Genomic DNA, 24520 nt, shown 5'->3' with positions numbered 1-24520 from the left:
ATACGCAAGGAGCGCACAAGACGCCACCATCCGCTGCTGTGGTACAGCCAGTACTCCACGGTCGAGGTAACTACTACTAGTATGGCGTCGGGCCGGGCCGGGGGACTCGGAAGAAGCGACGTCTCTAATCAGAGCTCTCGGATCACTCGCGAGACAACTGCACATCCTCCTCGGTGGCGGCGGCTGCGGCGGTGGCGACGACGGCGGAGTTGCTAACGTGCTAACTGGGGCCGAGCGTCGTCTCGCTGGCCGTAGGCTAATTTTCCCATTAAAATCCATCAATTCAAACATTCCACTCCGTCCCGTCACACCCGAGTTTGTGGAGGAACGCGGGCGCAAGGCGAGGGCGAAACGGAGAAGAAAGTCACGGTCCAGCATCTCGCTAAAGAAATGCGCTGTCCGATTCGGGCATCCGTGATCTTAGTTCGAGCGTGATCTCCGTGCGATCAGGACGCATCAGTCAGTCTCTCAGAGTGTCGTTAGTGATCCTTTGCTAAAATGTGCCAAACCGCGTAGCACCGCATCAGGTGCATTGCAGACAGGACTTGGGTCACCTCCACAAGTGGATCCACCAGCGAGAGTGGTCCAATTAAACGTGATACAAGTCTAACATTTCTACGCTCTACGCTTGCTGTCAATATTTCCAATTGACGTTTTATAACACTCAAGCATATTGCCAAGAAGCATTGAGAAATTTCCAGAGCGCCTTTTTTGTACCTTTGTCACCTACCTTCAGAGTGACCCATTTCTGTTTCGCATGTTTTTCGTGGGGCAAAAACGATACCGATGTGCAAAACAAAAGTGATGCCAAGAAAGCCACTCTTCGTTAAGCCAATCTTTCTACTCTTACGCAGAGGATCATGTAGCGAGCGAATGAGCATAAATTGTACCGAATTAAATAAGTTCCTGCTTTTGTGAGGGACCTTCCAGTGAGTGCCGCGCACAGTGCCGATCGCAAACGCCGGCCGTCACTCGGCGACCCAAGACATCACCGGCGCTGCTGATCCGCGTGGAACCTTAGTCGGGGAACTTGTGTAAGAGAGGAGTGCAAGAGTGAACGTGGTTCCGGTGGTTGCTGCAGTAAAGCCGGAAGCATGTGGCGCAAATCGGGCACCGATCGCGGCAAGATGCGTGACCGCAACGGCGCCCATCTGGCCGCCGCCAGCAAACAGGGCGTCTTGGAGCGGCTGCGGGCGAACAGCACCGACTACACGGAGCGCATCTTCCACGACGAGGAGTTCGGCGAGGAGAACGTGGAGCTGGTCGACGAGGAGTGGGCCAGCTTCGAGCGGGTACTGAGGTAATCATCAAATCCGCCACGTTGCGACGCGAGATTGGATTCATTGTGTCGTTCGCTTGTCGGTCATTTTGTCGGTACCGGTCGGTCGGTGGGGTTTCCGGTCCGGGCTGAAGGGAGTTCCGCGAACGTCGGCTGCTGAACGCGTCGATGGAGAACCTGCCGCGGCAGAAGAAGTCGCGCAAGCGACGGACCCAGGCCTTCTACCCGATGCCGATGCCGAGTATGAGCGACACCGTCGACCAGGACAGCAGTTCCGCTAGCAGCAGCGACGAGGCCTACGAAACGGACGAGGATGGTTACATTCGAACCCTCGTAAGCCACGCTGCATGCCACGTTTGCATGTTGCATGTTGCATGCTGCCGGGGCAAATGGAGGCGCCAAGTGGTGATTGGCTTATTAGCCACCGCAAAGTCGCATGAATGGACCGCCAGGGTTTGATCGTTTGTTTGGTAATGAGACTCCGACACGACACACGTGTCTCGGCATGCAGCGATTTGCTTCGCTTCAGTTCTAGGGGGAAGAGCTAAAGACCAACATTTATCAGTTGCTTGTGTTCCATTCAAAGCCCCAAATTCCTCCTCTAAATGCTAGTCTCAATTATGAATATTTAATAATATCCTTTTCGGTTACTCTAGTCTACACTAATACTCGGTAATACTCTTTCGGTTTCCAGGCTTCAAAAATAGATCCAACCACCGACAGTCGGGCGTCTTGTTTTATGACGATATGGTCATCTAATTTTCAGCACCAGCTTGAGGTGCAAAGTTCAAAACACTCCCACGAACGATAATAAATCATGTTTCGTACGTGTGGAAAAGCATCAAAAGACCGAGACCGCGGAGGTAGCCATAAACAGGGCGCCGTAACAAATCAGCTGACCGAATGCATGGAAATGCATGCTCGGACATTGATGACCGGCTGACACCTGGGACTGAGACGCCACCCTCTCTCTCTCTATCCCTCTCTCGCGCACATGTTCTGTTTATCACTCTTGCGCGTGGTCACGCTCGGGGCGAGATGATTGATCGATTCGCTGTTTCGATGCATAAATCGTTCTACAAAATAGCAGCAGGAGGTAGTAAACTTCCGAAGCTTCCGAAAGGCGTGTGGGCCACGGGGCGGTAGGAGAGCACCCCCCGCTCTCCCACGTACAGTCCGGCCCGTTCCGGTGTTTGTTGACATGTGTATATGTTTCGTCAATGGGATGGCCGGTGAAGTGTAGTTAGTCGCGGTTAATTAAATTGAAGTCCACTCCGAAGTGGGGCTATCTTCTGTGCGGTTCTACGAATCATTCTGACCGTTTGAGGGTAGATCTACAAGGGCTAAAAGTAAGGGTGTTCATTTTTATTGTTTTAGCTTGCTCGTAATGGCTTGTGCTAAAATAGATCTAACCCATAACTGTTTGACTATTAAATATGAGTTATGGTGCGCTTGGTTTTGAAGCTGTCGAAAACAAACTTCAAGAATGAGAAAATGTTCCACACTCACCTTCGTTTGGCTAGTTTCATTCAGGATGGGTGAAATAAAATGTTGAACCCAAAGAGGTAATGAACGAGCTTCAGCGACTAAGTTCTAAAACCTCGCAGAAACCTGTTCGCTGTAAGAAACTGGCATTTTTTAAAACTTTTTGCCTTAATCAACCCTTAACTAGAAACCCGTTTTGGATCGATTCATAAGTCAAACAAAGAAGGATAAGATAGATAGTTGGGATAGATTTTAAATGTTTATTTGTACTAAACTTGTACTAAAAGACCACAAAATCTGTCATCACTTCTCGGGAGCCATCCTGCCATTGTTAAACTGTCCACCGACGGCATTTATCAGTCCACCCCCTTAATCGCTATCCACCTGCTCACCACCCCCCCCTCTACCCGTCAACCCGGCGGATGACGTCCACGTTTTGCGCCAATACCGCGCGACATCTCAGTCGGCCCGGGGAGCGGCCAGGTTCGCGTGCGCACGCGAACCGCGGAAAAACCGCGGGAAAAATGGACGAGCGGACTCACTCAAACAATGCACCGCGAGTGTCGCAATAGACGGCCGCCCTTCTGGCCGCCACCCTCCCGGGGTAAAAAAGTTAACTTGGGAGCGGAACTGCGCTTCCTTCCTTCCGTTTTTATCTCTCCCGCGACTTCTTTGCGCATCCGAAGGCGGTTGGCGCGATTTGCGCAAGGAAAAGCACACCGCCCCCCTCGCCAGTGGTCAGTCGGAAAACGGTGGCGAACTTTTCCCTGCCCACCCAGTCGGTCGGACGGCGTGCGATGGCGAATGTTGTTCCCCGGGAGTGACAGTTCGCGTTCGCGCTTCGTCCGGGTCAGGATCGTTTGCGCGTGTGGCTGAGCTGGTGGCGCAGGGCCATTGTGTGCCAGGAGCGACCAAAGCCCCAGGATAGCCCCGACAAGTATGCTGAGCCGCGGTGCACATCGTGATCGGTGCTAAAGGTGCGTTCGTGTTCGTGGTGGAAAAAATGGCCCCAATTCTCCGGCGGATTTCGTGAATTGTTTCGTTCAACCCGACCCCGACCGTGCGTGCGTGCGTGAACTTGATCTTGGGCACGCTGGGACGCGCGCACTGTGGGTTCGGGGTGCGCGTCTCATCGGCCGAAGGTCGTTAAAATTTGGTGAAACTTGAACTACGGCGGCACAAATAGATAGCAGCCGCGACAACGCGGCGATCAGAAAACGAAGAAAAACAAAGTGCGGTAGAAGAAAGCGAGTCAACGTCTCGCGTGTTTCAAGAACGCGCGTCTCCCTCCCCAAGCCCGACGCCCCGGGTTTCCCCGGGGGATGCTTGAAACAATTGGCGGTGATGGTCAAGCGACACGGCGGTCTCAGTAAAAATAAATCCCAGTCCGCCGATGTTGTGCCGCCAGCAAACGGTCGAGTTGTGCTTCACTTACCCATTCACTTCCCTGGGGCCGGCTGCTGGGGCAACAGATGGTCAGGTCCGGTGATCAGTCTGACACCGTGTGTCGAACGGTTCCCCAAATTCGCCCGGTCTCGGGCGGACTTCCTGTTCCCGGTGCCAAGCGCACTGAAAGCGAAAGCCGAACGCTAGATCATAATCCGCGGTTCGGTAGCGGCACGATCGACGATTGACGGGTTGCCAGCATCAGCATCATCATCGCCGTCGTCGTCGTCGTTGGTGACGAAATGCAACAACCGGCTGGCCGTCAGTCAGGTGACGATGGTGATGATGATGATGACGATGTGGTGCATCTCATTGATTGAGTTGTACGCCAACGCGCCGGTCTGGGACCCGTGTTGGCAACCGTGCGCTATCTGTCACTCGATCGCTCGATGGTGGCGCATCCCGCAGGTGACGACAATCGTATCCTTTCATGCGCCAGCGGTTTCGGCAAGGACTCGGGGCCAGTGTTGGAAAACAATTGTAAAGTGACGTTTGAAGGCCACCCAGTGGCCGGCGGTGCCAACTCAAAGTCTAATTGGAGTCCCAATTATATCGTGACATACCGTGGTGTAGCAGTAGACCAATAGACATTCAAAGTGTGCTGTAGTGTGTTTGGTGCCTTCTAGGATCATTCGCTCTATCTCTCTCTGTTTCGAACATCGCTGCACAAATATTGCGCACACGATCGCGTGTGTCTTATGTGAGTTGATGTGTGGCTTTGCCGTGTTCTGCCTGCCCCAACAATGATGGTAGTTTAGATTCGATCGATCGATGCAGATGCTACGCACGTGTGACTTTGTGGCGTTTTGTGATCACTGTGACAACGCTGTAGTTAGATTCGCTCGGGATGGGCTTCCCGATTGTAGCTAACCCAGCCGAGTTACGTCTGTGCGCTCACAACTTAGGCAGGAGTTGGCCCGCCAGCCCTGAAGATGTTGTCTCTAATAGCTCCCTCAGTTACATGTAGAAATGTTGATTTTGAAGTACTTTGCCATTCTTTTTGAGTTTATCTTGTAATCTGTTTGGTCTCCGAGCAGAGCTTCGCGCAAAGTCTTCATTGTAGAGTAAGCTAGCCGCTGCGGTAGTAGTTTGTTGTAGCTAACCCTTTACTAACACGCTGCAGAATCCACCAGATATTCGACTTCGACGGCGAAGGTTTCCTTGAGAATAATGTTGTTTTAATCCTGAACTCTCTGAATGCCATTGAACACCGTCACGTAGCGTTGGAACATGCAAAATTATGCACACTAGCTGCGAAACGTTTGGCAAACGTTCAACGCCACCATCCGGCCACAATGGACCGCATTGTGGTCGCTCCCCGGATGCAGCTTGACAAAAATATGTTGCAACCCTCGGTGAGTGGCGAACTATAGTTTGTCTTCCGCCAAAATTCACCGTTGCAGCCGGGTTTCATTGATGCACGCAACCAGATCGGAACGGCCTTGGTCCTTGTGGCCGTGCGTCAGGCCTCTGGTTGCGTTTCACGTATCATTTCACGATTTAGTGTCACGGATCTACGTCCGCGAAGGGCAAAACATGAATCATAACACTATGCTCCGTGTGTCAGAGAGCGATAAAAATAGGTGCTAAGGGGCTATCATTGAGCTGCAGTGTTGTGTCCCTTTTCGGAGCTCGACTACTACTCTGCAGATCAGCTTGATGCTTGGAGTATAGAAACTCTGCATTTCGATGAAACACAAATATTGAAATTTATTCCGATACCGATTCCGATTGCTTCGCATTGGATTGGTCTTGGTCTGTTTGGTCGTCAGTATCATCCCCCAGCCGCGCATAATGAAAAACGATTCAAAGTCCGTCGGAACGCTGAAAACTACTTGTCGAAACCTGCTTACTGCTTAACTGAATACCGCCACCAATGCATATGCCCATCGAGGATGAGTACGTGCGGGACTTTTCGTTCGAGCCGGAAATTATCCTGCGCCGCAAGGACTCGCTGGACATCCAGCGCGACAAGTACCACCGCAAGCGACTCCACAGTCGCCGGAAGCGGCTGAAGCAAAGCGCACTGCACGTGCTGGGGAAACACCCGGCCCCGGCCAGCAGCCCCGGCGCTCCGGGGCAGGAGCTGCCAGAGCCGGCACTGAGCCTGTCGGCGGACGCTAGCGAAAGTGAAACGGGCGCATTGCCGACAAGCCTCTCCCAGGCGACGATGCCGATCCGGGTTTCGGTGTTCGATGATGCGCGACCCACGCGCGCCCTCGATGATCTCGATCCGGCGGACAAGGACGAAATTCGCCGTAGCGTAGTGGACATCGAGATTGAGGAATTCTACTACGTAAGAAACTGGGCGCTAGTTTCGCAACGCTTCCCGAAGGTGCTTTGTTTTTTTTTGTTTGTTGTATCACAATCCGGAACCGGAACCGAGCTTCGTAGCGCTCGAGCACCACCCTTTCGGAACGAAGCATGCACAAAGCTCGTGTACGTTGAATCAATGTTGGTCACACACGCAGGGACTGGAAGTGACCGTGACTGGCGGAAAACATGAAAACCGAAACCGGGTGCCCGTATGTTTTCCGTCTCCATTATCGTCCGCCATTATCGGCTCGCTCCGCGCTCAAAATAGTACCGTCGTCGTCGGAGAGTCGTGACACCTGCCAACTACGCACAATATTTTTGGGCGCATTTTTCCTTAGATCCGTAACCGACAAGTGATTCGCTTTTCGTGTGCTGGCCGTTAGCAAGTTTGACACTACGTTTCGTTTGTTTTGTGTTTCTTTTTCGACATTTTACTACTAAAAGCATTTGAACTGCCGAACTGACACCTGTCTCTCTACCGATGAATGGTTTTCCATTCGTCCGGACATGTTGCGTGACCTGTACAAACCTTTCGTCATCCCTTTTTACGCTTGCCGGTGCCTCGCTAGGCTGAACATGTTCTGTGTATTTAATTGTAAAGCATTGTTGTTTTAGCGTTAGTTTCGTCATCAAAGTCGAGCACACAAACATCAAAATAGTATCCATCGTTATGCCTTCATAGTGGCAAATTTACGACGGCACCTTGCCTCGACCAACGCTGCTAATGGTCTTCGTTGAATGTGGCAATTAATTTGGCCAAAATGCGAAAGATTTGAATTATAGCTTCCTGGCGCCGTCAACAGTGACTCGTTGGCATTTCTCACACGCTGCATCGCTGCCGTTTACGATGCATTACCACATCGATCCGCGATGGATCGTCTCGGCTTTTACGTGGCGCACTGTCATCAAAACACTTCTCGCGCTGTACTTCGATGTTGGCCGACGATGCTTCTCTCTCTCGTATGATGCTATTCTTAGCGTAGTAAACGGTACCCATTTGCCAGCTGTAATACTGTTTACGTTCCCGTGGGGCGTCTCAAGGTGTTCCACGGAAATGGTCATTAATCCCTGACGAAAAAAGGTGCACTACGGACGAGCTTCGGTATACGATATTGGATTGCCTGAAATCCGCACGTTGCAATCGGAAGTAATCAAGCAAATGATGAGACCTGAGATTTTCAGAATTGCATATGAAGCGGAAATGAGCTTTTCGAAGTATGTAAATGAACCTGAACCGATTAGCATTTGTAGTCATTCGTATTTTTTTTATCAGTACATGTCCATCTCATCAACGTTAATATATTGATCATCTTTTATTTTCTTACATTTATAGAATAAAAAAAAAGTTTATTTTTGCTGATTATCTTTGAAGAAGGAATGACGCTTATGGCATGTTCTGCATTTGTACGGACTGTAGCATGGCGGTGTCTGCCGCTGACTGCATGCGATCCTCTTCCGCGATCCACCGCCTAATACCCTTTCTTTTGCCCTCGCCCGACAGATGTATGGTCGCTACACGAAGGACCTAGGAGAGTACGCCAAAGATGAAGCGCGAAGACTCAGGCTTCTTGAACGAAGAAGAAAAAAAGACGATAAAGCAAGAAACAAGGTAATAGACCAGCTGTGGCCACGTGGCCGCCACGTTGATGCCCAAAATTGCCCACCTTCGCCAGCGACATGATACGATCATTCGTGGCCGTTTCATGTGCCCCTTTTTGGCAACTTGAGCAGAGAGACAATATTTCAAAAATTATAAAACAACTAGATGGAAATCGTTGCAGGAGCTGCTCGGGGTGCGGGACAACAAGTTCTTCAAGGCGGCATCCTGGCTGTGGCGGAACACGTTCGCCCGGCTCGGCGAGGACTGGGTGTTCCTGGCCCTGCTCGGTATCATCATGGCACTGTTATCCTACGTGATGGACAAGGGCATCTCCATGTGTACGAACTGTAAGTGCTTGCGGCGATTGGCTTCAGGAATAGTTTCAGCTGTCTGATCGGTCCTTTTTCCTTTTGAGCCGTGAAATGTGTGATGATCGTTTCAGATTCGTTTATAATTCGTACCTTTCGTTGATCCTTTCGCAGCCCGTGTGTGGTTGTACCGTGATCTCACCAACCACCCGGTGGCCCAGTATCTGGCCTGGGTTTCGCTGCCGGTGTGCCTGATCCTGTTCTCGGCCGGCTTCGTTCACCTGGTGGCGCCGCAGAGTATAGGATCCGGTATTCCGGAGATGAAGACTATCCTGCGCGGGGTCGCGCTGAAGGAGTACCTCACCTTCAAGACGCTGGTCGCGAAAGTGATCGGCCTGACGGCCACCCTCGGCAGCGGCATGCCCCTCGGCAAGGAGGGCCCCTTTGTACATATAGCTAGTATAGTATCGCAGCTGCTAAGTAAGATCATAACATCATTCCAATCGATCTACGAGAATGAGTCGCGCAACACGGAAATGCTGGCGGCGGCCTGCGCCGTCGGCGTGGGGGCCTGCTTCGCGGCACCGATCGGTGGCGTCCTGTTCAGCATCGAGGTCACGACGACGTACTTCGCGGTGCGCAACTATTGGCGCGGTTTCTTCGCCGCCGTCTGTGGGGCCACCGTGTTTCGGCTGCTGGCCGTCTGGTTCCAGAAGGCGGACACCGTGACGGCCATGTTTTCGACCAACTTTACCGCCGACTTTCCCTTCGATCCGCAGGAGCTGTTCGTGTTTGCATTGATTGGGTGAGGCTTCGTCATCGGCGCGGTACGATACTTTAGAGATGCTAATTTTTGAAAACCGTTTCCCGTTACTACTGCCTCGTGACAGACTCGTCTGCGGACTTGGAGGTGCCTTGTACGTGTGGGTTCACCGAAAGTACGTTCTTTTCATGCGGTCCAACAAGAAGATGAACAAGTTTTTGCAGAAAAAGTAAGTAAACCAACGAGCCAGTGGCCGTCAATTGAATCCAGTGCTTCTCGTCCTTAATTTTTTGTTTCCATTTTCTTCAGCCGCTTTCTGTATCCTGGGATTGTGGCGCTGATCGTGGCCACTCTATCGTTCCCGCACGGCCTCGGGAAGTTCATTGCCGGTGAGCTCAGCACCCACGATCAGGTCCATCAGCTGTTCTCCAACTTCACCTGGACCAAACACGAGCTGACCGTCGAGCAGGCGGCCGTCGTTTCGAACTGGCGCACGGCACATACGGACGTGTTTGCGAACCTCACTTTCTATTTACTGTACACGGTGAGCACCATCGGGTTGAATCAGCCACAATGAAACAATTAGACATTATTACTTGGCGCTCAAAAGATAAGCAAGCGATAGTATAGAATGATCGTATGGCCTATCCTTATAGTTTATTCGTTTCACTTTTCTTTGCAAGTTCTTAAAGTCAAGAGACCCTTAAATCTCACTCCGATCGGTGGATTTCTTTTGTTGAAAAAGGGTTCGCTAACTGAACGTAACGTTGAGCAAGGAAAATGAAAAAAGGAGCAAGAATCAAAAAGGAAATGACATAATGTATGCTAAAAGATTCACGTTCGTATCGTCATTTTTTAGTTGCGTTTAATTCACTTCCCCACAGTTTTCTATCTTAATGCTATACGATCTTTTTTTTATTGAACTTCCGCTAATTGAAGACAGCGCTACGGTGTACTAACTATTTTTTTGTATTTCATTTTCCGCCAGTTCTTTATGTCGATCATTGCCTCAACCATTCCCGTGCCATCCGGTATGTTTATACCGGTGTTCAAAATCGGCGCCGCCTTCGGGCGGATAGTCGGCGAAGCGATGCATCTCTGGTTCCCGTTTGGGGTTCGGTACGGCGGCATGCTGGCGCCGATCATCCCCGGCGGCTACTCCGTGGTCGGTGCCGCTGCCTTCTCCGGTGCCGTCACGCACACCGTCTCCGTCGGCGTGATCGTGTTCGAGATGACGGGCCAAATTACGCACATCGTACCGGTGATGATAGCGGCCCTCGTTTCGAACGCCGTGGCCGCCCTCCTGCAACCGTCGATGTACGACAGCATCATCCTCATCAAGAAGCTACCGTACCTGCCCGATCTGCTGCCATCTGGGTCCGGCATGTACAATATCTACGTCGAGGATTTTATGCTGCGCGACGTGCACTACATCTGGAAGGGAATCTCGTACCAAAAACTGAAGGACATCCTAAAGGCGAACAAGGGCCTGCGCAGTCTGCCGATCGTGGACAGTCCGGACAATAAGGTGCTGCTCGGCAGCGTGCAGCGCTACGAGCTGATCAAGATGATCGACAAGCACATCGGGCGCGAGAAACGACTCGAGGTGGCCGCCAAGCTGATGAAGGAGGCCGAGGAGAAGGCCCGCGAGGAGCAGGAACGGCTGAAGCGCGAAGCGGAAGAGCTCCAGAAGACGCGACGCCCCTCACGTTTCGAAGTCGTTCCCGCGCCGGATATTCTGAAGCTGCGGGAACGTGCCAACAACGAAATGCTGCCACCGCAGGCGCGCCGAGAATCGAACGCATCTGCCAGTGGGCCAGTCTTCGGCAGCTTGCAGCCTAAGAAATCGATCCTCAAGAAAACGAACTCGTTCACACTGAAGGGCATGAGCCCGCTGTCCCCGCACAGCCCTGTCCACACGCCGTACACTACCATTACCGGCACCGAAAGCCGCATCCGGTCGGCATTCGATATCATTTTCCGTAAGTCGGCCACCCTCCAAGACGTGGCGCCGGATCCGGAAATCGGATCCATCGGAACGCCTAGCATCGTGGGCTCGGAAGTGGCCCCGCTAACGCCCGGCATCTCGAAGAAGGTGCAGCTGCCGAGGGAGCGTGTGATCGATATGTCCCCCGAGGATCAGAAGGCGTGGGAGATGGAGGAGATGGCCAAGCCGATCGATGTCGCGCATCTGCATATCGATCCGGCACCGTTCCAGCTGGTCGAACGTACTTCCATCCTGAAGGTACACTCGCTCTTCTCGATGGTCGGCATCAACCACGCGTACGTGACCAACGTGGGACGCTTGGAGGGCGTTGTAGCGCTGAAGGAGGTAAGAGTGTCTCTTCTTCGTCCGTCCACGCTTTATCGGGCTAAGCAGTTCTGTTCTTCCCCATAGCTTCGAACGGCCATCGAAAATGTCAACAGTGGAACACTGACCCCGGAATCAGTGAAAGCCAAACAGGAGGAAGAAGCACGTGCCCAAGCCCAGAAAGGTATGCCGCTCGACTTGACCACCGCCGTCGTCAGAGGACTTATAAGATGTCTTCCTTCCTATTTTTTAGAATCGGAAAACAATAACGGCGTTTCGGTGGACGATCCGTTGCTCCCGAAGCGGATCAATGACGTGTTTAGTGACAAAAAAGTAAATAGCACAATCACCTCGATGGACTCGGCGTTATCCAACTCGGATAACTGCTCCGACATCGAGCTCGATAACATTAACATCCATCGCAGTGTTTCCTCCAACGAAAGCAAAAAGCCCGGCCAGCAACAGTAGCAATCGCTGCGTGATAGCAATCAGTAGCGAACTACAATTGGTACATTTCAAGAAGCGCCAAAAGACACACATTACACATTATCCCTCATCACGCCGCCAACACTGGCATTCTCCGCGACAGGAAGTTCGATCTTGAGTACATCCTAAAAAAACACACCAATCCGCGTGGTATTTAAGGACTTCTTGCCGCGCCGATGCGCTCATGCCTCAGTTGTGAAACAATAGCCACAAAGGACACATCACGACCCACACACCACGCCACAAAACACACCGCAGAACTTTGGTCCACCGCTCTGAAGAAGGTACACCGTTATCTTGGAATGGGTTCTTCAAAGGTTTGTTGTTGCTGTTCTGCATGGTTTTCTGTTTTTCTCGGTTGTTAGTTATGCCTTTTCCAAAGTGGCCGCAGAGAGAACAAGCTGAAATGTACGTTTGTGCATTCATAAATGTAAATTAATTGACAGGCTTAACTTTCCGGGATCTCCATTGTTTAAATCAATTCAATTTTTGTACACTTAAGCCCCGTTCTATTGCTTGATAACAACAATATCCCGATTGAGAGATTGTTTTTAAATTGCTTCGGTTGCTGCTGTTAATGGATGTTTTTCATTTTCGCAATTTATTTTCCCACTACACAATTAACATTTTGCTTCTATCGTTTCTCCTATGTTCGTAGAATAATTCCAAGTGACGACCATGATTCGAAGGACCGCTAGACCATCCGCCGAAAGGAGCTACGAAACGCCCATTCAATGCTAGTGTTGCATGAAGTTAAGATTTCTTTCAATTGTGATTATATTTTAAGTGTTACGACAACCTTCGGTTCCGTGTGTACTGGATTATCAAATAATCGAGCCTCTCGGGCACCTTTCGCGCACTCGTATTTCGTGTTTGAGTGCCATTTTTACGATTGTGGATTCATCTCTCCCGGTGGTGCTGCTGCCATTGTGCATACGACGGAAACGGAACGGAAAATCTGGAGATACGGACACGAACAGTCATTTGAAAATAATTGTTTTCCGTTACGATTTTCATTAAGTTTGTGATCCCATAGCCCGTTTCGCGGTTGCAAAATGTTAAATTATTACGCCACACGACTGATGCGTTTCTATTGCGAGAGACAACAGAGGCACACGTGTTTTTGTCGTCGTACGGGCGACTGTAATTTTATTTTATTGTACGTAGGATTGAGGACCGAAAATAAAAGATACACACTGTAACGAACGTACGAATAGCAATGTGGGCCTCTTTTTTTAACAAACGTTTAAGAACTTCTACAGAACCCGTACAAAAAGTAAGAGAAAATGAACAATATTCTTAAAGCTAAAAAAACAATGCTTTCCCGAGCGCGTCGTCCCTTCACCGCTCGAAGTAGCTGCTCCCTAATAAACGCCATTGATGTTAGAATTCATCGGATTGCTATTCGGTAGGGGTTGAATGCGCCGACGGGGATTGCCGCTCGTGGTGATCTTTTCCGCTTCCAGGCGTCCGGAGAGGAAAACAGCAAGACGTTCCTGTCGCAGTTGAAATAAACGAAAATAATAATTAGTGGCTGACAGAGGAAGGCATTGATTTAACGACAGCACAGTTGGTGAGTAATGAGTGTTTCATGGTGCCCAAAACATACCACTTTCAACAAAGCCCAGTGGAAAATGTCGTGTCGATTAATGCTTCTGATTGATGGCTTGCCATGCTGAGTGAAGGGAAGAAGATGTGGAAATTGTCAGACATCACAATGATGATTCAAACATAGAACTCTACACACTTGTGAAGGTGAAAAAAACAAATTGAGAATGGCCGGTCAGTTCCCTTCATCCGTACTAACCAATGCCAAGTTCGTTTGGTTCTGCAGATCATCGTATGTGAGTTGAATCCTGTTCACGAGACCACTCGCTTCGGAGAGTGTCGCGTTCTTGGCCTTTTCCAAATGCACCGTTTTCATGAGCCGTTCCGTGGCGAACAGAAAGTGATGGACAAGCTCCCGGGTTTGAGCACGAAGCGCCTTCGGAATGCGTGTCACGGCGTTGGCGGTGAAGTTGATCAGGTGCACCATTCGGCGGGCGGACTCACGGGTCAGCAGAACCGCCAGCTGTTCGATGGTTTTGGGACGCTCTTGGTTTTCGGGTTCGTCCTTGCTGAGATAGTGCCAAAGTTCGACCGCTTTCTGCATGGCCAGCCGAGGGTTCGTAGCGATCAGTTCAGCGGCGTAGGCAACCACGTGTACGGCTTCGGTGCTCTGTTTCTTCAGTGCGCTAAGCTCTTGGCGCGTGCGGAACGTGAGCCGTCGTTTCAGCTTCCGCGACAACTGTTGGCCACGGTGAAACGTTTGCACGACGTGCATTTCATTCGAATCATCCTTCTGGCTCGGTGTGCAGGCTGCTGATGAAATAGGACGTACGATTGACTTATCATTAGGATTTCAACCACTCTTTTAGAAGAATCTAAGTCCACACACAAAAATATCAAATTCATGATTTTGAAGCGTAGTTCCTGTCGGTGGCAGGAACGAAAAAACTCTACGGTATCCCAACAGCAGCGGTCGTTACGGCCCAATCAACAAATTGATTCGTGGGCAGTCGTATCAACGGGTCGGGTCACGCAGGTCGCCGCTGTGCCGGACGCCGGATGATAACGTGGCCGGGCGTGCCAACAGGCGAATCGAAGCGATAACCACGGCCGATGCATGTGACGATACGGTGCAACGAGTGAGGGTACGGTAGGTATTTTTTTGGTGTTCGATCCTAGCCCGCAGTGCTTGGTGCTACTTACAATCTGGCTGATCCTGTGGCTCGGTCGGAAGGTACCGGTCGACGTACTTATCGCACACGACTAGTGCCCCATCGATCCGTCCTGCGGCATAGTTGGAGACGCGCGACTCCAGCACCGTGTGGCCAAGCTTTTTCATCGAGTTTGCCCGCGTGAGCATCGGCTTAACGAGATGATCGGACATATACTCTTTCGTGTTCCAAAACATCTAAGCGACAAGGGTTGGAAAGGCAACAAAGCGATGCATTGGTTCGGGTCGGCACGTTTTCCAACGTTAACTTACCATCTCCGGCGGCAGGTACATCGAGGGCACCTTCTGCTCAACCAGATCGAGACTTTTGCACATAATGCTGTCGAGCCGGTGAAGCGGCCCCTCGATCATTTTCGCGGCCGGCCGAAGAGAGTCGATCAGGGCGTATGTGAGCGATTCGGCCGTGTCGAAGCCCCAAGTTAGCAGTCCGTTGCTGGTCTTTACTCGCGAGTATACGGTGCCAGCCGTTTTGATGCCCGTTTCCACTACCGGGATGCTACTGAATCGCGACAGAGACTCCATCCGTGGAATGCCCGAGTGCTGGCGTTTCAGCTGCCGGTGCACTGGAACGATGAAATAGTTAGAGCACTGCGGAGCCACGGAGACCACAACCGTCACGGCACTGGCACGTGCACCGAGGGCAGACACTTTCCACTCTTCCCCGCTTCTGCCTACTAACCCATGGTTCCGGAATGCGGTGATTTTGACAGATTAGATGTATTTAGATTCGTTAACAATTGCTCTCGAGTTTAAACAAAAACCGAACGAAGGGTTCGTCGAGACCCTTTTGTCCAACGGCTGATCCGACCAGTCGCCACCAACGCTCAACAACGACTGGCGATCCAGCGATCCGGCACGATCCTCCAACCATCGATAATCAGGCCTACGGGGAGACATTCATAAAGTTGATAAGCACATCCACAGTCAGTGGTGCATTCGGCGACGCTACCTTCGCGGCGACCGCGCGAGTTCCGGCACCGGCGACGTGAATCAGTCCCGTACGGCGAGCGGCACGGGTTGAAAGTCCAAACGATATTCCCAGCGGGCCCCATAATCCTACCATCCGGATAGATCCGTCGCCGGTAGCCGCCAAGCATCGCACGACGTCGTGAGCTGATAAGGACCGGCACTTTTTGTGTTGGGAGTTACCGTTGACTGGCTGATAGCGCGTACTAACTAATGGAAAACAAATACCGCCGGCAATGGTCGAAGAATGGCGGGAATTGAAGAGAGTGTCAGCATGAGCTCGATCCGTGGGATAATCAATCAACTGTTGCGCTTTTCTGTGTACTCCCAATCAGACACCGAAATTCGCCAATTGTAACTGCGGAGTAACATCTGAGGTGGGAGGTCAGCCACATGCCGGCGAGTTTTGTTTTGATCATTGTATGATTATTATAATAAAAACACGACTAAAGTTGCCTTCGAGCACACAAGGCCTACTTTATATATCAGAAAATTCGGTGATATGTAAAATATTCCCTTTCAATTTTCCAATGTATCTTGTTTTTTTATATTAATTTTAAAATACATTTACATGAAACTCAAGTGTAACGGTTTTCATAACATTTCAAATCGCTGTTTCATACGATTCTGCTGAATGTCAGCACCTCTGACTGATCTGAATCCTGCGCCATAAACGCCTCACTGTCATGTTTCTCGAACTCTTTCTGCTGTCAGTTCAATGTTTTGATTCTGCCGCAGGGAAATTGTCTGCATCTCAGTTGGTAAAAACGGGAAAATGTACGGCGGAAAAAGTCCCCTGGAGCTGCTATCTGGAACGACTTCCAAAACCTGGCTACACGATAAGTGGGCTCCGGGAGTCGGTGGTTTGTTCGGATTTCTGGGCGCCTGCTACGTAAACTATGGAACCGGACGGCCAGTGTTCAGCGGTAATGTACACAACATCCCAGCGGGCTGTGATGTAACGCGCGACCGCGGTTTTAATTGTTAAATTTTCGCTACATTTTTTCAATCAGGCATTCAGAAACACATTACGGCTATGCTAGCGGTGGGCGCGTTTGCAACCATCGTGCATAACTGGAGTGAGGCGCACTTTGCCGAAAAGGATGCTACCCTTCGCCACTACATTGAGCTGCATCCGGAAGATTTCCCTACGCCCGGTAAGACGAATAGCGAGAGATCTGCATCGCAGATTGATGATAAAATAATCAATCGTTTCTATTATATTTCCAGAACGTAAAAAGTTTGCCGATGTGCTCGAGTACTGGCAGCCGATTCGTTAAGTACGCTTCTCTTTGCACTGGCCGTACGGTTTTCGGTCCCATGCCAGACTAGAGTGGATGTGTAGCGTAAATGTAAATAAAAAACTCAAAACCGACGGCATACTTCCCCATACACCATGCTTTGGTTGGCCAAATAACGCAAACCAAGATCCTCGCGTTGAAGAAAGAAACCCAGTGCCGTCAAAGATGATCCACTTTCTGAAACTACGTACCGCGTTTGGGTGGCCGCTCGAACCAAGCGGTCATTAGCCACAGAGTAGCCGCACCGTTTCGTCGAATGTGATGCTTTTTAAATGTCAGCACATTGAAACGATTGAAAGTCGTTAAGAACTTGGGTTGGAATTATCACCGACTTAAAGCCCTTCGATTGGATAAACATAGGGATACGCGCTGCTTCGCAAAACGACCATCCACGAGATCAGCAGCAACGATGGCGTGAGCATAGATCCTATCGTTTGCAAAAGAAGGAACATCGCGCCTGGCCCATCGGTGTTCCAGAATGCTTTCTTTCGCCGCAGGCAAGATTCGGGATTGGACGCCACTCGCTTGTCAGCCACCAATCTATTTGGCTTTGATCCATCTTATCCATAGTTTGCTTTGATTCCTTCTTCGTCAACGGCGCTGCTGGGGACTGCTTGGGGTGGCAGCGAACCCTACGCACTCTCCGTGCGTATTCGCGTGGCCGTTCTTCGGCCAAATTATGGTTTTTTGTTTCACCGTTTGCCTTTTGCTTTTTAAATTCTCTCTTTGCTGTCATATTCGCTGGCCATTTCTTTCCGTCGTTGGCGAAGGAGCGTGATTAGTTCCAGCTGTACCATGCGATCGCCACTAGCTTCCGTCTCAAGTAGACCCCCGGCCCATCGTTCAAGTGCCTGGGTTGATGAACCCGCGTAGATAGAACGCGTACATGAAAAGAGATTACTGACCGAGGCGCGGAACCCTCGCCCCGGCCTGGTTTGTTGTTCCCCTCGGAGCCTTACGCACAGCAGATGATGCTGTTTATTGCTCGCGAGATGCCCTCCGTTTTCCTTTTGCAGCGGTACCCCCTATCGGACTGCGGGAACGGGCTACTCATTCCCAGCGCTAAGCAATTACGGCTGTGCTTATTGCCCGTTCGGTTGAAATTGAAATTTAAAACCCCTTCGCCGGCTCTTTAACTATACCGATCGACGCGCTTCGAAACGATCAGCAAGTGCGGCGCGTACGCAACAATTGGTGGCACTTGCAGAGACTACGAGTTGCATAGAACCGCGAGGCCTTTTAAAAGCATCCCACAACGGAACCGGGTTACCGAGAGGCAGTGTCGATAAAATGCCGCGAGGAAGTTCTTTATTTCCATTTTATTGCCACAAGGGTTTGAACCCATACACACTGGTTAGTGCTCCCGACCATGCTGGATGGGTTCGATGAAGAAGCCACAGACTCCACAGTCACGATCACGATGTGACGCGTCTGGAACAACGAACACCGTCAAGGTGAGCAACAAATGGGCACACATTTCGCTGTATGTGTTTAAATGCACACAATACCTCTAAAACATGTTTCTAGCAAACCGTCTTACCCGTGAAGCCTACAAAAAGTTCAACAAAGTACCGTATTTTTCCGTGTATAACGCGCACCTTTTTCCCAATTTTTTTAGCTGTAAAATCTGGGTGCGCGTTATACAAGGGGAGTAAAAATTTTGTCTCCTCTAAACATATAAATGGACTTTTTTCGGTACTTATTTTATGGTATTATTGAATAAATTATGAAATGAAACATTTGTTAGGAATATAATTATCCTTGCCATATCGTCAATAATTCATGGCATGGAGTTAAAACAGAAGTTGCTGTGAAATCATTAATAAAATGTGGGATCAGCAACGCTATGGATGGATCTGAAGATGTCGCAATTTATGAGGACTCTTCAGAGAGTGACAATGAGGAGTACATTGAAGAGCAATTAGGGAATATCAATTTGTCACACAGCAGTGAAATGTAAACAGTTTAGCTTACAGTTTTCTTCGATTGCAGGGTCGTGGTGCATCATGAGTTGTTGTCTAAGGATAGAACAGTCAATAAAGAATATTTTCTGCAAGTTACACACAATTCGCCCGAAGCAATCCGTCACAAACGCCAGGTTTTTTGCGAAACCCAAAATTGGTTGTCGCGCTCCTGCTAACACATCGTGGTTTCTGCTCTAATTTTTGACCAAAACAACACACTAATGATGCCAAAGCTACCGTATACTCTAGATATGGCCACCTGTGACATTTTCTAATTCCGGAAATTGAAGGAGGCCATGAAAGGACGACGCTACGATACGATTTAGGTGATAAAGATGGCATCGCCGATGAGAAAATCTTGTCCAAGCAAAACAGTTGTCAAAAACTGACCGATTACTCAAAATAGCCGAACTTTTTACCATCAGTGACTGACATGTGTAGCAACCTAACGCCACAAAAAATTGAAAATCGGATATAAGTAGCCCGCGTAAATACAAAATTGTCAGAACTTTTTGAACGCCCCTCGTACATCATTATCATTGGGTATTTGTTGGATATCACATATCTGAAAAATGTAAAATAAAAAACTTTTTTCCATTTTTTGTCTCTTAAAATATGGGTGCGCGTTATACACGGGTGCGCGTTATACACGGAAAAATACGGTAATATGTTTTTCTTCTTCTTTCAATTTAAAATATGTTATCCTTTTTGGGATAAAATGTAGATGCAAATGTGTATGCCAAATGTGCATCTTAATTATTGTGTAAATTACGTGTGCTTCTCTAAAAGTTAACGTATACTGTTTGAATTTATCGCCGACCAATATTCATTTTATTAAAAAAAAAAAAAGGCTGCCAATCTCCCATCAAAGACGACACTTGCTGTTGGCTTCCTTTGATCATCTGCAATTTGCGAGGATGGTGATCAGTGATCAGGAAAAAAAAACGCCATTTGAAACAATCAATTTTCAATAGAGCACATTAAACATGCAATTTGACAACCGACAAGTGAATTTTCGTTGGGATAATTTGTTCATTGTCCCATAAAATTGAAACAAATGAAGGTATTGATCATTGGCCAGTATGTTTCCAACTTATGTTTGCTGCTCTTCTCACTTCCGTGGTGATTTTGCGCTGCCCTTTAACATTACGTCCACTGCCCTTCACTTGCGGCTAACGTGGTAATGTACAACATTTCATTGCGGCAGATCATACACGGTACAGCCGCGAAATGGTGCGTGAACCGTGCGGTGCCGCACATCCGCATTCTATGCTGTGGGGCCGCATTATGCATCAAGCACTTAATCAAACACCACCCATTCGCTCGTGGATTCTGCGCGGCCACCAGGACGCTGCTGTACCCCGCCGATTCGCAACCGCCACTCGCAAGCCGGCTAATGGTTAAAATTAGCTCCACGGCCTAGTAGCTGCCTGCGGCACTGCATTTGCACCGAACGTGAAGGGAGATTCTTTGTGTTGCGTACTTTAAATCAGCATCGGCGCTGTAGCATAGCCACGGCCATTGCCTTGCGTTTACCACCATTGGCGGCACCGGCACCTCCAACAGCGCCGGCTGGAGAAAACTCTGGCAAAATGGGGCCAACGAAGAGAGTGTGCGAAGAAACCTTCGACGACCCCGCAAGTCCGTGCCAATGGCGTACGACATTAGTAAAAGCTAGATTGTCTGAAGATTGGCTGCCAGCGGATGCAGTGGTCCTCAAAGGCCCGGGGGGAAGAATTTATGGTGGAGCAGCGAGCAAACTCAAGTATTGCATGGGATGGCTAAGGTACAGATTATGTTGCTTCCAGGTTTCTATGGGGCCTTTGGAGCGTTACCTAGTGCGTTGCTTCGGAGCCTTTACAGGCTGTAGATAGCTTGCATCATTTAGCAAATAAAGAAAATCATCTCACAAGCAGTTTAGAACAGAGAACACAGCCGGTGTGGTTAGCCCTTAGATAGCAGCATTGTTTTGTGCCGTACGCCATTCATATGCAAATGATGAGGGAAATAGAACCTTCCTCATGGTTTATGCCGGTGTTCTTGTTAGACTTATCCACAACAGTATTGCTTTTAGTTACGATGATCCTGCCTCATTGTTGAAAGGGATATAAGTATAATTACAATTTATTTATTCTTAAACAGAGTTAGACTATTAATGCAACCAACCACATCTGACGAGTCGAAAACAAGAAGCAGATCACCAGAGCTAACAAATGACTAAAACAGGGACTCGAAATACATGCAAGATAATATACTGACTTTAATTAAGGTACATACTAAAGTCAATAGTGGACGACACAAACCTAGTAGCGACTCATTAGCGGCTGGCGGACGGCCGTTCAGTAGTTCTGAGTTCCAGCTCATGTTGTCGCCTCAAACACCAAGCAGTAGCAAGAAATTCAAATTGAGCAAGAAGTGTCGATGAGTCAATACGGGAAGTCAACTGACTTCCAGCATGATAATGAGCTAACAACAACACCATTAACCATCAACAACCCACCATAACCCAACAGGGCGGAAATTTATACTCTCTTCGAGGATAGGCTGTATTGATCGATAAAACCGGGCCATCGCTGTTGCTTCCAGTTTCATTCCATACGTGAACTTTAGAAAATTAGCATCATTAGAAATGGCGTCGCGATTTCGTTTCTTCATGGCATAACAACATTGAGGCAGCGAAACCGACATTCCGACGCCACAGGTCCTTGCGTGATAAGCCCCCTTACCCGTGTGCATATTAAATGTCGTACCGAAGGCACCGCAAAAAATCGACGATCGACAGCCAGCAGCGGATTAGTTGTATCATTAGCATCCGCCGAAGCGTCATCCATCCGATCGCTTCGTATCGCTGCGCGGCGCGGTATCGAGTTACCGGCCAAACCCGGACCTTGGAGCGCAGTCGGAACGGGTTTGACGAATCCTTGCGTTGACGGGCGCCCCTCATCGACGGCCGTCAAGCGAGGCGCCGCGAGCTGGTGTTTCAGTGACCGACCCTGCCGGCCGTAATTCCGGAATTGATGGTGCCGCCTCCAGCGCACGCCGTCATATTTCACGCAACGAATTCCGCTCGGGCGGCACACGCGTCGGGTGCGAACGATGTCGACGACGATTCCATTATTCATGATTCAACGCTGCGCTGCTGGGGGACCCTTAAAACGCTCCAACGACGGTATGCGGCGACCATCTCGGCGTGGCAACTGCAATTGCAACTCCGCACAGGCCCCACGATGGCGCAGGCGCGTGCGGAACGCTCGGAACGCAACTGCAACCCACGCGCCCAATATCCCCCGTATTCCAGGCTTCGCACCGCCGCCGGCCAAAGGGTTCCAGACCGTTGCGCACCACGCGCTACTAAAAATAGACTGCATCATTCGGCGCATCGAAACTCCTCGGCCTCTCGGCCTCTTTCGCGGAATCGCGCCATCTGTCTTGCGCAATTACTCTCCTGCACTCTCCTGGTGCGAGCCGATCTTCGGTTCCGACGCCACTTCCAGTCTCGGCGGGCGACTTCCACCCACGGACAGGGTGCGCCCCCGGTCTGGGTTGCACTTCAAGGTTGCGGCGACGCCTTTCCTATCGCCGGCTGTTGAAGTTCCCTCGATCGGAATGGAATGTTGCAGTGTGGCGAAGTTGGACCAAAAAAAATCCGGACTCCAGCGCACTTCTCCGTTGGTTCGTAGGCAAAATTCGCTTCTCAGGAAAGTGCGCACAGACTTCCAAAGGTCATACAGGGCGAATGGTGCGGGCCACAGATGGTTGCAGTTCCCCGAGCAGAGATTCGAAGACTGAAGCCATTAACTGGGCGTAGCGAACTGTCGAAAGCGAGCCAAGAAACGCCACGGTTGAGCAGAATCGGTTGAGCAGAAATCCCGATCCCGATGTCCTGGCAACCCCATTTTTTCCCATGAACCTATCCGAACGTTGATAACGGCCGAAAAACGTCGAACGATTTCAAGGCTAGAAAAGAACGAGAACGAGTCCAAATGCCACAACTACGTCGGAAAGCTCCACACCACTTTCAGGACCCTCGGATCGGATCGGTTCGACCGGCGGAATGTATCGGGTGCGCGGCGGTGAGTAAAAGCCGACGAAAATCCGCTAATTTATTGACGCTACCGGAATTTCGGTTCCGTCAGCCAGGGCTTGACGGCGGTTTTAAGACCCGTCTGCTACCGGTCTGCGCGCCCGGTCCGGAGCCTTTCGGACAGACAGCTGAATAACCTCCAACAGCTTCCAAGCGCTTCGACGTCCAGTCGACTGATTAGAGTGTTCGTTATTGGGTTGTTTGTTTCCCGGCGCTGTTCTCCCCGTCCGGTCCGGCTTTGGCTTCGAACACAGGGCCGTGCCTGCCGATTGACTGCGCAAAGACGCTGCCCAAACCGCTTCGGCGGCTACTAGCCCCCGTTTCGGTGCTAATGAATGTGATCATTAAGACGTCGCTAGCTACCGGAATACATAAGCCCCCTGGGCCACAGGCGCACCAAATCACCCCCGGAGGACACGTTAATGTGTTTCCCAAGCACCACCGAAACAGGTAGCCGCATGGTGTTCCGGCATTGGGCAACAGGTTCCCTCTCGCTTTCGTCACTGCGCAATGTTTGTGCTTATGTTTGGAGTACGTAACGAACGATTCCAATCACAGATCGCCTCAAATAAACATTGACCGCACGATGCTGCGAGCGCGAGCCATTCAAGTTATACCTTTTACAGGGCTACCCCCCGTGTTTTGGATGTACATCTGGCATCGGCGTCTCACTATCAACGGAATAGAATGTTGAATAATATTGAATATCTTTAAAGGTATGTTCAGTGCGCAATTAAAGAACGAAGGAATAGCCAAAAGAACTCTAATCGATGACTCGATCAATTCATTTAAAATTATATTTTAATTTATCAAAAAAAGAACTCTTTATAACCACGTACCCATACGACACAAGTAGAATCGTTTGCGTTTCATCCTTTTGAATAAATACCGTGTGCGTTTATTTTACTTTTCTCCATTAGCGTCTGGAACTTGCCCCAGCAATGCATCAACAGACGCAGCAGTGCACACCATTTAAACCGATCATAACCCAGGCCGGATCAAGGCTGCGCCCCGGGTATTCCGACCGCTGCGTTTGCGCGCAAAGAAGAAGCGACGAAGAACGAGGAACGAGTTTAAAATAAAATTAATCGCCCCGCGTACGGTATGCAAATAAATCGTCCGATCCTCGGGCGTGGATCGCACAAAGGGGCGAAACAATCGCGCGTCCAGAGCGGCGTCAATTGCGTTTGCGCGTTGCGTGGAGCGCGCAAAGATCGTCGGCTCTGGCGCGGCTGATTGACGGGCATGTGTGTACACAGTCAATTAGCAACCGAATCGGGCAACCGTTTCGCGAGCCCAACTGCGGCACCCTCGCGGCACCTCGTTCTACTTTCACTCGAGAGGCCAATTGATAAACAAATCCTTCGGCAAGCCCGGCCAGCGAATGGGGCGATGTTGTCTTTGCTCTCCGCATTCGGCCACAGGATTCCGT

The 24520-nt window shown here is 50.1% G+C and overlaps 3 protein-coding genes across 5 annotated transcripts; 2 read left to right on the top strand and 1 right to left on the bottom strand.

Moving 5' to 3' along the window:
* Positions 1-4802: 4802 nt before the first annotated feature.
* Positions 4803-13214, top strand: LOC131210268 (chloride channel protein 2). Of its 3 annotated transcripts, none has more exons than XM_058203489.1 (10): positions 4803-4910; positions 8028-8135; positions 8308-8473; positions 8609-9239; positions 9325-9426; positions 9507-9741; positions 10186-11529; positions 11596-11692; positions 11762-12311; positions 12653-13214. In XM_058203489.1, exons 2-9 carry the CDS (start codon positions 8028-8030, stop codon positions 11974-11976), a joined length of 2898 nt encoding a protein of 965 aa, XP_058059472.1. In that variant the 5' UTR covers positions 4803-4910; the 3' UTR covers positions 11977-12311; positions 12653-13214. The 3 variants fall into 3 exon arrangements, with proteins under 3 accessions (XP_058059472.1, XP_058059473.1, XP_058059471.1); XM_058203490.1 differs by having other exon boundaries at positions 8292-8473; XM_058203488.1 differs by lacking the exon at positions 4803-4910 and adding an exon at positions 6087-6506.
* LOC131212078 (lipid storage droplets surface-binding protein 1) lies at positions 13113-15594 on the bottom strand. Its single transcript, XM_058205809.1, has 6 exons — positions 15453-15594; positions 15026-15336; positions 14746-14950; positions 13802-14355; positions 13604-13669; positions 13113-13490 (listed from the first exon to the last, which is right to left on the bottom strand). Exons 1-6 carry the CDS (start codon positions 15454-15456, stop codon positions 13359-13361), a joined length of 1272 nt encoding a protein of 423 aa, XP_058061792.1. The 5' UTR covers positions 15457-15594; the 3' UTR covers positions 13113-13358.
* An 870-nt stretch (positions 15595-16464) lies between these two features.
* Positions 16465-17119, top strand: LOC131210639 (NADH dehydrogenase [ubiquinone] 1 subunit C2). The gene is made up of 3 exons (XM_058203915.1): positions 16465-16665; positions 16753-16896; positions 16970-17119. Exons 1-3 carry the CDS (start codon positions 16515-16517, stop codon positions 17017-17019), a joined length of 345 nt encoding a protein of 114 aa, XP_058059898.1. The 5' UTR covers positions 16465-16514; the 3' UTR covers positions 17020-17119.
* The last annotated feature ends 7401 nt before the right edge of the window (positions 17120-24520 follow it).

The sequence above is a fragment of the Anopheles bellator genome, chromosome 2 (assembly GCF_943735745.2).
Source record: "Anopheles bellator chromosome 2, idAnoBellAS_SP24_06.2, whole genome shotgun sequence".
NCBI classification, from domain to species: Eukaryota; Metazoa; Arthropoda; class Insecta; order Diptera; family Culicidae; genus Anopheles; species Anopheles bellator.
Note: the sequence above shows the minus strand (reverse complement) of the source record. Positions and strands in the feature narration are given on the sequence as shown.